Source organism: Microtus ochrogaster, linkage group LG1, assembly GCF_000317375.1.
Source record: "Microtus ochrogaster isolate Prairie Vole_2 linkage group LG1, MicOch1.0, whole genome shotgun sequence".
NCBI classification, from domain to species: Eukaryota; Metazoa; Chordata; class Mammalia; order Rodentia; family Cricetidae; genus Microtus; species Microtus ochrogaster.
In genome coordinates this window covers 26,906,213-26,918,501 of record NC_022027.1, presented here as the reverse complement: position 1 = coordinate 26,918,501, position 12,289 = coordinate 26,906,213, and the positions used below count along the sequence as shown (strand labels likewise).

The window sequence follows — 12,289 nt, the reverse complement described above, 5'->3', positions numbered from 1 at the left end:
AAAAAAAAAAAGACTTTTAGAGTCAAATTATCAAGTTGTAACAGTACACAAACCTATAATGGCTTTTTCTTTCAGATAACAAAGCGCTTACATCCATTTTACATAGATTAGAATGAACTATAATTTACCATTCTAGCTACAGAGAGTGAGACTTTTTTAGACGACTACCTCAGCACATTTTGGGGAAATTTTATTTTGGAAAATGTAGAAAACTCCCATTATCATATCCCTTTCCGTTTTATGAGTGTAAGTATACCATCCAAGGAAACATCCTTCACCTTTCCTTTCCATTAATTTCTGGGAACAGCTGTCAGCACTTTCCAGTAACGTATGAAAATAACAAAACCTTTTTGAAAGTTTTTGGTAGGATGGTCTAAGATTACTGTTGTAGAACATTAGACTGTATCATCTTTCCATTAAAATGTGGAAAAACCCCATTTAATATTAGGAAACGCCAGGAGTAACCAGAAAGTATTTGCTATGGACTAGTTATTTCCAGGGAATTAATTCCTGCCTCACTGGTTAATCATATCCTTGGATTTATGTGTGCACCCTGTGAAATAGTTAAATAATAATGCACAAGACATTGTTAATCGACATAGAAAAATAAATAAAAACAGCTTATTTATATGGACGTCACAGGCTACGTAAATACACTTGCTCCAGAGTCTATTATAATGTACTTTAATTGCTATTTGTATTATTATTAAGTATGAGCTGCTTTAATTAACATACTTTATGGAAGAGAAAAATGCTAAATAGCGTGGAGTAAGAGAATAGGAACAAGGAAGGTCACTACATCATTTTTAGATGATAGGGAGTCAGAGAAAAGGAAAATACTGCAATATCTGCTATTCTGGGCAACAAGAGAGGAAGAAAGGAAGGGAGAGAGACAAAGAAAGTCTATCAGTCTGTAACACTGTTATGCTCATCTGGTTCCTTTAATGGATTTCAGTGGCTGTTGTAGCAACAGTTCCCTTGCCGCCGCCGTGCATGCACAAACAGTTACTTCTGCTTTGAACTGTCTGCTTCTCAAGTAACTACATGGTACATTTCATTTCATCTCTGAATTTGGGCATTTCCAGGTGGTGTGGAGTGATTAATGATGCAGCTTAGGACCCCCATCCTTGGGCGACATCCCTGGGAAGCAGGGATTTAGCAAGGCGTAAAGGCAGAAGATGGCTGGGCACTGAGCCCTTTTCTCCATAGCCACGGTCTTTGCAGTACAGTTGTTCCAGCTGCCAGAGGCTTTCTGGTTGCCATGGCAACCCTTGGGCTCTGTTGAGAACTCAAAGCAGAGCCTCTGAAGTTAGGAACCAAACACAGAAGCTCCACAAATGCAAATGAAATGCTCTTGAGCAGGGGAAACACAAGAATCGCCCGTGTCAAATGCTAGGACGTCTTTGACGGCGGAAGCTAGTACAATCAGTTTTGTGTTTGTAAAACGAGAGAGTTCTTGCCTGGTATTCTTCATTACTGACATCTTCCCGTGATCGGAGATAATACGTTGCAAATCGGCGCACTAGAGCGCAGGCAGTAGCAGGGGGAGGGACCGAAACGTGCTTAACGGGAAGGCACCCAGACGGCTCATTCATTCACTTGAGTTTTACATTGTCCACCTCTAGAGAGCTCATTTGTGCAGGGCATTGTGTCCCGTCCTACATCTGCAAAAAGAAACAAGACACTGTCCCGGAATCAAAATTAAGTAACGATAATTACTCAAAAATAACAGGATTCTCGCAAGCCCGAATAAAGTCTATTAAGCTCTTTCCACAGAGGGAGAGTTCCCTGGGCGTTCTCTTGAAGGCAATTAAAAAAATTAAATGAATAAATAAGTAACTAAAAGGTTAAATAAATAAATAATTCCTAACTCAGGAGAGGGAAGAGGTAGTGACCAGATACATTCCAATATACGGAAGGGCAGCAAAATAGCAGCGCTTCCCTTGGGAGCCCAACTGTCAAGGCCACGCCAATGTTTCTTACAGGCACTGGAACGGAGAAGAGGTTTATTTTTCTTTCATTAAAGAAAAAAAAAAAGAAAGAAAAAAAAAGCGGAGCTCTTTTCCCCACTGGGCTTGGCTTGATTTCTAGTATGGTAAACCCCGCCTTTCTGGAGCACTGATTGGTCCAACTCGTTTTGAGATAATTTATGCCGGCGTCCTCCCCGTCTGATTGGCTCCTTGGCTCAGTTCTTCTGGGAGTCGCATCCTACCTGGTTAGGAGGTGTCCTGTCTTTCCACTCTCTCCCTTGTACTCACTGGGCGGCTGCTGAGGCTTGAGACAAACTCTGGGCTTGAAGACTGAGCTAGCAGAGGAGGGACCATAAAAGCGACCTGATGGGTTCTAGGAAAGCCTTCCTCTTCTCTCCTTCGCTCCTGTGGAGTCAAACCGGAGGAGTGAGGTTGATGTTCCTGTTACTAACCCTGCATTTGGGAAACTGGTGAGTAAATTCAAAGACTTAAAACTGTCTCCTTTAATTAATTAATTTATTTTGTCCCACAATCATTGCAAGAAATTTGCATTTTCCCGGGAACATGTGCAATGTTTGTCGTCATTGTATTTTCTGATCTATCTGTTTACTTGGAGACAACATGAAATCAGCCTTTTCTGAAGCCGGGGTGTTCACTTGTTTTTGAGTTCTATTGGGTTATAAACTAATAGAGGAACTAGAAGTAGAATTGACTTTCCTGCTGTATTTGGAATCAAATACTGTTGACAAACTTTATGCATTTTAAATAATTTCAGAAACTTCTTGTTACATGTCATCATGTATATACTATTTGTATATAAGCCAATATTGTGATTTTTTTCTCATTCGTGTTGGGGTAACTTTCTTGATTAAGTAAATCTTTTATATGCTATGTTTGACCACGTATCTATCAGCTATGAAAAATATATATCTCAGAAAGAGTTCTGTGTGTTTCATTAGAATCACTTTTGAAAGTCTTCACTGTAATTGGTTGCTTACTAATTAAAATTAAAAATACTCTGAATGTCTTAGTTGCATTTTTGTGTGATCATACCAAGCACAAATCTGCAGTCTGACAGGAACAAGAGTGGACTGTAAAACATATCAAAAACTTTGAAGTTGTGCTGATAGTGAAAGAAAAAGCTCACACTTGGACTAGGAACAAGCAAAGTGTGGAAGAAGTTGCCACATTTGCTTAAGACATATATTCTTTAATAGCTTTTAAAAAATGTACTCTCCATGCATTGCATTATTTGTTTTATATACATTTACATTCAAGGTTGTGACATTTGATGCTTTAGTGCTGTTTAGAACTCCAGTAGAGCCAAATTACTAGGAAGGTAATTTTATGTAGATTTTCCTTCTCTTTACCAGTAGATAGAACATCTGCAAAGCCTCAGAATGTAGGCACTGAATACGATCATAATTAAAATTGGCCTTCCTGGATTCAAAATTTGATATTTGGTATGTTTGTGTTTCATTTGGGAATTGCAATTTTATTTATCTTTCTGCCTTCGTATTTTAAATGTTCTCTATGTACAGACAATGTAATAAATGTTGCATCCTATATAATGTCCAGTAATGGGTTATGTCCTTGAATATATCACATTTATAGACGATATTTAAGTAGAATAGGTACTTTTACACCACTGAACAAGTAAAATCAGATTGGCCCACTGGTTTTCTAGAGTAACAGCCTGCATGCTCTTTTTGTCTTTATAGCTGTACATTTCTATGTAATCGTGTAAGGATACTGTCTTACAGAGAGCATATTGTCAGTCCCAATAGATGCTTCATTTGGAAGAGTTTTACATTGCATTCATTGTTGCCAGCTTCCAAACTCTCATCAAGCTGATACAGGGTAAAGTGTGCTGCTGTGCAGTGGGCAGGGCACTCACTGGATTTCCTACTCTTATGTGCCACGGCTCTTTAAACACACTCCATACAATAGTTTCTTCTGCAACATGTATTATAGCAGTAGACCATGATGACTGCTTCCAATGTTCAAATTCAATACATCTCTGATTTGAAATGAAATATGCAGTGATTTAAGGGTCTCTTCACAGGCCTAAGTAGTAGTAAAGAGGAAAATTCTAATATGACTACCATTCCCTATTTTTTACTATATGTTTGAAAGACTGAAATTAAGTTACAAGGTTCAAATTTATGAATAATTTATTTTATCTTTATTGTATATATAAACTGGATTTCTTTGTCAAATGAACAAATAAATATTGAAACAAAAATATATATATACATACACACACACGCATATATATGTTGCTACTATAACTATGGTTTGAGTGCTTGGGTTATGAGTTTTTATGACTTAGTTTTATATAGTAGACAAATTTGTTATAAATTTTATATACTTTCAATATAGATTTGGAGAAAATTGACATCAATACTTATAAACTATGTATGATCATATATATTGTTCCCTCTTTGTGTGTGTGGCTTCTTTTTATAGCAAATCACAGACAGTTCTGTTTGAAGGAATTTCAATGTCATACTAGTTTTAAAATACACATTCAATGCCATCTATTTGGAGATTACTAAGTTGGATTCTATTACTTTTTATATAAATTCAATGGGCAGGTCTTATCTCCATTAGTTTCTGTGAAAAGTGAAGGGAGACAGTGTATTGACTTTCCTCATTGCGGAATTATGAAAACGGATCCTAAAAGCTCTGACCTGTTGTATCCACAAGCTCTGACCATGGATGCTGTCCTTCATTCTCCAGGAGAATCTGTGGCATCCTGACAACTTGGTTCATGTTTCATCTGCTTGACTTCACTCTTTGTAATCTAGAGACAAATATGAGTGTAATCAAGTTTAGAAAGAGTTTGAAAAGTATCTTGAGATCTTAGGTATTCTAAAAGGTAATCTAAATAGTAATCTTTGTCTGAGAAATTACTTGAGTAGAAAACCAAAGAAATTCAACATTATAAAAATTTCCATCAATAAAAACATTGTCATCCAATTTTCAACATTAAGTTCAAATGCACTTACTTTTTAAATGTATTATTTTAGGTTATTTCATAAATAAGTTTTGGGGTGTTGTGCTTAATAAATTATTTTTCTTCATGTTTCTAGCTTTTAAACTTACTTTTGTAGTATAAACCAATGCAAATGTTACACAATTACTTGTTCAAATGACCCAAGGATAAACTGATTTTGAGATAAGACTGCAATTGATAAAATTCCCCGATTGAAAATCTTTTAAATTACCCAAACACAAAATCCGGTCCAGTTGCTTTCCATTCTACAGACTGAAACACCTGTTGGGTAAGCAGAAGAGGAAATGCTTCATACTGCATTCAAATTTCATAAACATTTTGTATCTATATTCATGTTATTATGTTTGTTTATGAGTATAAGAATAAAGGTAGAGCCCCAAGGAGCTAGAGGCAAGGAAGGTAGGATATAAAGCTGAATAAGGGCTGTGGAGGTCGTGGTAAAATGAAGGTAGCATGTGGCAAGTGACTTCCTAGATGAAAGGGAATGAGTGGGAACAAGCTAAATGAAAGATTTTAGGTGAAAATTGTACATGGGAGGTATCAAATGAGAATTCTGATCTTTGTTGTCCAGTTTCAATTTCAGTTCCACTGTCACTCTTCCTGAATGATTTCAGACAAACTTTTGAAGCACATAGAACTCATTTTTCAAAATTATTTCAAGAACATTAAAAATATTCAGGAACAGGACAGAAAAATTTGGAAAGGACATAGTAAGAAATATGCTATAGACTCATCATAATTCTCTTATTATTTATCTTTGTTAAAGTGGTTTGAAATACAATAGAATTGAATATCGAATATTAGATATTATTAAGTACCCAAAAGGAATATGTTTCTTTGCTTGGTTCTATATGTGGTATATTAAAGAAATGTATTTTTCTTATTGTTCTTCCCTTAATGGTGAGACCTTGTAACATGTCCCCCACCAATGTTGGGATGATAAATGAAATTTATTATTTAAATTCTGTTTGGGCAACTATACAGTTGAGATTTCATGGGTGCGGCTTCCCTGTCACATCTAAAGGACCCTATCTAGCAGAAGGTGTCCTGACCCTTTGGCTTTAACAATCTTCCATCTCCTCTTCTTCCATTTTCCCTTAGCCTTATTGTACGGGTTGCATTGTACATGTGTTTACTGGTGATCAGGTACTCCATGGTCTCTGCATTTTGGCCAGTTGTTTATCTCTACAATCTTCTTAATTTGTTGAAAAAGGAAGCTATTTGATGAGCTTATACTCTTATTCCTGAGTATAAAAACAATTATTGAGAAAACAGTTAACTATTATATTAGTTTAGGAAAAACTGCTAGGAGGCGCTCCTCTAGTGTTTATGATGTAGCTAGTCAAGGGTAGTTGGCTAGGTTGTAGAATCAGTTATTAATTCCCTCGTATTGAATAGGCCTTAAGTATGATTAGACAGCTGTTGGTTACCCTCCAATTAAATAACTCATTATTATACCAGCGGTGGTTTCTCATCAGTTGGTAATTGTTGTGGCTAACTGGCTTTATGATGGATAGGAACAGCAATTGCTTTTCTCTCTTGGCAGGTTACACAGCAATTTCTGATAATACAGGAGCTAGCACTTAAAGAGGCTTTCAGAACACTCCCAGCTTGGTTGCCTCAAGTCCTGTGACTGAACTGTATGTTGTCTTACCTTTGAAGTAAGCCAAGAGTAATGGTAATAATCTATGTTGTTTTGAGAGTCTATTTGACCCACCTGACTAACTCAACAAGCAGTGTCTCATTACTGATATGGAAGTTTTGTTAGAAACTCTGTGGCTACTGGGATGAGCATTATAACCCCATAATGAGTAGCATTATGAACATTGCCTCTCTCAGGATAATTTTTCTAGTTCCATCCATTTGTCTGCAAATATTATGATATTTTATTTTTTAATTACTGAATAATACTCCATTATGTAAATGTACCACATTTTTTTTTACTCATTCTTCAGATAAGGGACATCTAGGTTGTTTCTACGTACTGGCTATTATGAATAAAGCTTCTAAGAACACATTTGAACAAGTGTCGTAGTGGTAGGATGGAGCATCATTTGGCTATATGCTCAAGAGTGGTATAGCTGCATCTTAAGGTAAATTTTTTTTTCTCAATTTTTTGAGAAACTGTCAGTTTCCAAAATAGCTATACAAGTTGGCATTCCCACCAGCAATGGAAGAGATTTCCCTTTGTTCCACATCCTCACCAGCATGAACTGTTTTGATCCTAGCCATTCTGACAGGTGTAAGATGGAATCTCTGGGTTGTTTTGATTTGCATTTCCCTGAAGGCTAAGGATGTTGAACACCTCTTTAAGTGTTTCTTGGTTGTTTCAGATTCAAATGTTAAAAATTCTTTGTTTAGATCTGTACCCTGTTTTTAAATTGGACTGTTTGGTTTGTTGTGTCTAGTTTCTTGGGTTATTTATATATTTTGTGCATTAGCTCCTCTGTCAGATGTGGAATTGAGAATTTATTTCCCATTCTGTAAGCTCTCATTTTCTCTCATTGATGGAATTCTTTCCTTTTTAGGTTCATGAGGTCTCATTTATTAATTGTTGATATTAGTGTCATGCTATTGTTGATCTGTTCAGGAAGTTAAGTCAGAGAAAGTGAAAATTAATTTTCTCCATGAAAGAGCTTCCTCTTAGCTTATCTAATCTGACTGCTCAGCCATTGTATATACGACCAATCCTTAGTAGATTCAATTGGATATGCATATATGTAGTAGGATTTATGACCTCTCTAATTATGAAGAGCCTAGCCATATACATATAATAAGAAAATCAAACATGAAAAGGAATAAGATTTTGAATACTGCTACTTGCCTCATTTTACAAAAGGAACGAGAAAGGCACAGATACTTTTAGAATATATTAAGAGTTATCGTTTACTTAAGTGACGAATTCAAGATAGAAACTCACGTGTCTGCCCAGAACCTACATTCTTTTTTTTTCCAAAGAGCAGGTTTTATTGTTTTTATTGAGCTATACATTTTTTCCACTCCCTTTCCTTCCTCCCCTCTCATCTTCTAGGAGTGTGCTCTGCCCCCCACACTCCTAATTTACTCAGGACATTTTGTCTTTTTCTCCTTCCTAAGTGGATTCATGTATGTCTGTCTTAGGGTTCTCTTTGATGTCCATGTTCTCTAGAGTTATGTACTGTAGGCTGGTTATCCTTTGCTTTATGTCTAATATCCACTTGTGAGAGAGTATATACAATTATATCTTTCTGGGTCTGGGTTACCTCCCTTAGTATGGTTTTTTTCCTAGTTCTGACCATTTGCTTGCGAATTTCAAGGTGTCATTTTGTTTTAGCACTAAGTAGTATTCCATTGTGTAAATGTACCATATTTTCCTTATCCAGTCTTTGAATGATGAGCATTGATGTTGTTTCCAGGCTATGAATATTTTAAATAATACTGCTATGAAAATAGTTGAGCAAATGACCTTGTAGTATGAGTATGCATCCTTTTAGTATTTGCCCAAGAGAGGTGTTGCTAGGTCTTGAAGTAGATTAATTCTCATTTTTCTAAGAAACTGCTGTACTGATTTCCAAAGAAGATATATAAGTTTGTGCTACCACCAGTAATAGAGGAATGTTCTCCTTACTCCACATCCTCTTCAGCATAAGCTGTCCTTAGTGTTTTTGTTCTTTGCCATTTTTATAGGTGCTATCTCAGAATTGTTTTGATTTACATTTCTTTGATGACTAAGGAAGTTGAACATTTCCTTAAGTGTTTTTTGGCTATTTGAGATTCGTCTATTAAGAATTCTTTGTCAAGAGCTGTACCCCATTTTCTAATTGGATTATTTGGTATGTCTAAGTTTTTATATATTTTAGCAGATAAGTTCTCTGTTGGATGTGGATATGGTGAAGATCTTTTCCCGTTTTATAGGCTGTTGTTTATTATTGTTGACTATATTCTTTGCTTTACAGGAACTTTTCAGTTTTATGAGGTTCTATTTATTAATTGTTGCTATCAGTGACTGTGATACTGGAGTTAGATTTAAGAAATGCTTCTTGTCCTATACCAACGCATTCAAGGGACCTTCCCACTCTTTCTGGCATGAGGTTCAGTGTGGTTAGTTTTTATGTCGAGGTCTTTGATCCATTTGGAGTTGAGTTTTGTGCATGGTGCGATAAGTATGATTTTATTTGCATTTTTCTAAATGTTGACATCCAGTTATGCCATCACCGTTTGTGGAAGATGTTTTCTTTTTTCCATTTTATGATTTTAACTTCTTTGTCAAAAATCAGGTGTTCATAGTTGTGTGGACTGATATCTGGTTCTTTGATTCTATTCCATTAATCCCCATCTGTTTTTATGCCAATACCAAGCTGTTTACATTATTGTAGCTCTGTAGTAGAGTTTGAAGTCAGGGATGCTTGCGCCTCCAGAAGATACTTTATTGTACAGGATTGTTTTTGGCTATCCTGTTATTTTGTTTTTATGTATGAAATCAAGTATCTTTCTTGTGAGGTCTGTGAAGAGTTGTGCTAGGATTTTGATGGGTATTGAATTGAATCTGTAGATTGCTTTTGGTAAGCTTGTCATTTATACAGTATTAATCATATCTGTACAAGAACATGAGAGCTCTTCCCATTTTCTGATGTCTTCTTTCATTTCTTTCTTCAAAAATTTAATACAAGTCCTTCATTTGTTTGGTTAGATTTCCCCAATATATTTTATGATATTTGGGGCTGTTTTAAAGGGTGAAGCTTCTCCTTGCTTTCTTTTTCAGGTTATTTATCATCTGTATATAGGAGAACTACTAATTTTCTTTGAGTTACTCTTGTATCGTGCTACATTACTGAAGGTGTTTATCAGTTGTAGGATTTCCCTGGTAGAATTTTGGGGATCACTTGTGCATACTTATTGTATCACCAACAAATAGTCAAAGTCTGACTTTTTCTTTTTCAATTTGTTTCCCTTTGATCATCTTTTGTTGTCTTATATTTCTAGCTAGAATGTCAAGTACTATGTTGAATAGATATGGAGAGAGTATGCAGCTTTGTCTTGTCCTTAATCTCAGTGGGACTGCTTTGAGTTTTCTCTCTATTTAGTTTGATGTTGGTTGTTGGCTTGCTGTATATTGCCTTTATTATATTTAGGTATTTTCCTTATATTTCTGCTCTCTCCAAGACTTTTATCACAAAGGAAAGTTGTGTTTTCTCAAAGACTTTTCAGCATCTAGTTAGATGATCACGTGGTTTTTCTCTTTCAGTTTATTTATATGGTAGATTGCATTGATAGATTTTTTTCGCATGCTGAACTATCCCTGCATCTCTGTGATGAAGCCAACTTGGTCATAGTTGATGACTTTTCTGATGTATCGTATCTTGGATTCAGTTTGCCAGTATTTTATTGTGTATTTTTGCATCAATGTTCATGAATGAGATTGATCTGTAATTCTATTTCTTGATTGAGTCTTCGTGTGGTTTTTGTACCAGGGTAACTGTAGCCCACCAAAAGAGTTTGACAATGTTCCTCCTTTTTCTATTGTGTAGAACAACTTTAAGAATGTTGATATTAGGGGGCTGGGGAGATGGCTCAGTGGTTAAGAGCGTTGCCTGCTCTTCCAAAGGTCCTGAGTTCAATTCCCAGCAACCGCATGGTGGCTCACAACCATCTGTAAAGAGGTCTGGTGCCTTCTTCTGGCCTTCAGGCATACACACAGACAGAATATTGTATACATAATAAATAAATAAATAAAAGTTTCTTAAAAAAAAGAATGTTGGTATTAGTTTTTCTTTGAAGTTCTTATAGAATTCTGCACTGAAAACATCTGGCCATCTCATTTATTTATTTATTTATTGGAGACTTTTGATGACTGTTTCTATTAGAGATTATAGGTCTATTTGCTTATCTGATTTTGATTTAATTTTGGTAAGTGATATTTATCAAAATATTCGTCCAGTCCCTTTGTTTTCCAATTTTGTGGAGTACAGGTGTTTGAAGTATAACCTGATAATTATCTGATTACCTCTATGTCTATTTTTATCTCTCCTTTTTCTTTCTGACTTTGTTAATTCAAAAATTCTCCCTTTGTCTTTGGTTAGTTTGGATAAGAGTTTGCCTATTTGTTGATTTTCTGGAAGGACAAAATCTTTGTCTTATTGGGTCTTTGTCTTGTTTTCTTTGTTTCTATTTTGTTGATTTCAGCTCTTAATTTGATTATTTCTTGTTATCTAGACCTCCTGGGTGAGTTTGCTTCTTTTTATTCTATAGCTTTCAATTTCTTTTTTTTTTTTGTTAATTTGCTAATGTGGGATTTTTCCAACTTCTTTATGTAGGCACTTAGTGCTTATGAACTTTCCTCTTTGCACTGCTTTCATTGTGTTCCATAGGTTTGAGTATGTTGTGCATTCATTTTCATTGAATTTTAGGAAGTCTTTCATTTCTTCCTTAGCCCAGTGGTGATATCATTTGAGTTCAGTTTCCATGTCTTTGTGGGCTTTCTGCAATTAGTGTTGTTGTTGAATTCTAGCTTTAAGCAATAATGATTCAATAAGATACAAGGGGTTATTCCAATTTTTTGTGTGTGTGTCTGTTAAGATTTGATTTGTTACTGAGCACCAGGAGAGGAAGCCTCAGCAACGTAGTAAGCCATGACAATAGGAGTGGCCTCTGGAGATTGTGTGACCACCAGTGCCTCATCCTTAATGCCGACTACAACTGGAGGAACAACTATAGGTGCAATAGTCATGCCTGTACCAGGAGGAGTGCCCATCTGAGTCGTGGGCCTGTAGGCACCTGGAGTAATGATTACAGAAGGCCCTGCCTGGCTTATACTTCAAGGAAACTTTAAGGGAATTACAGCCCCCAGCTATAACAACTGGAGGTGAAGAGACACTGCTGAAATGTAGGCCCCATCTGTTCCAATTGGAGGAAGAGATGAGTAGACAACAGGCTAAGAATACACTCAACAACCATAAATAATAATACCGTACCACCAGAAACAGGCGTTTGTACAACAGCAAGACATAAGCATCTTAACACAGATGAAGCAGAAGAAAATGACCATAAAATAATTTTATGAAGATGATTGAGGCCCTTCAAGAGGAAATGAAAAAATTCCTTAAAGCAATGGATGAAAAAGAAAACAAAAATTAGAAAACATTAGCAAAATCCTTAAATAAAACCAAGAAAAAGAAATCAAACAGGTTAAAAAATGCTTCCAGTCCTGAAAAGGGGAAATAGAGGCAGTAAAGAAAATCACAAGCTGAGGGAAATCTGGAAATTGAAAATCTAGGTAAATAATCAGGAACTACAGAAGCAAACACAAACAACAGGATATAAG

The 12,289-nt window shown here is 35.9% G+C and overlaps 1 protein-coding gene across 1 annotated transcript in view; it reads left to right on the top strand.

Moving 5' to 3' along the window:
• The first annotated feature begins 2,200 nt into the window (after positions 1 to 2,200).
• Positions 2,201 to 12,289, top strand: part of Gabrg1 (gamma-aminobutyric acid type A receptor gamma1 subunit) — a 71,628-nt gene continuing 61,539 nt past the window's right edge. Inside the window, exon 1 of the mRNA XM_005359305.2 lies at positions 2,201 to 2,440. Coding sequence (XP_005359362.1) covers positions 2,337 to 2,440 — 104 coding nt within the window. The 5' untranslated portion in view covers positions 2,201 to 2,336. The remainder of the gene's footprint in view (positions 2,441 to 12,289) is intronic.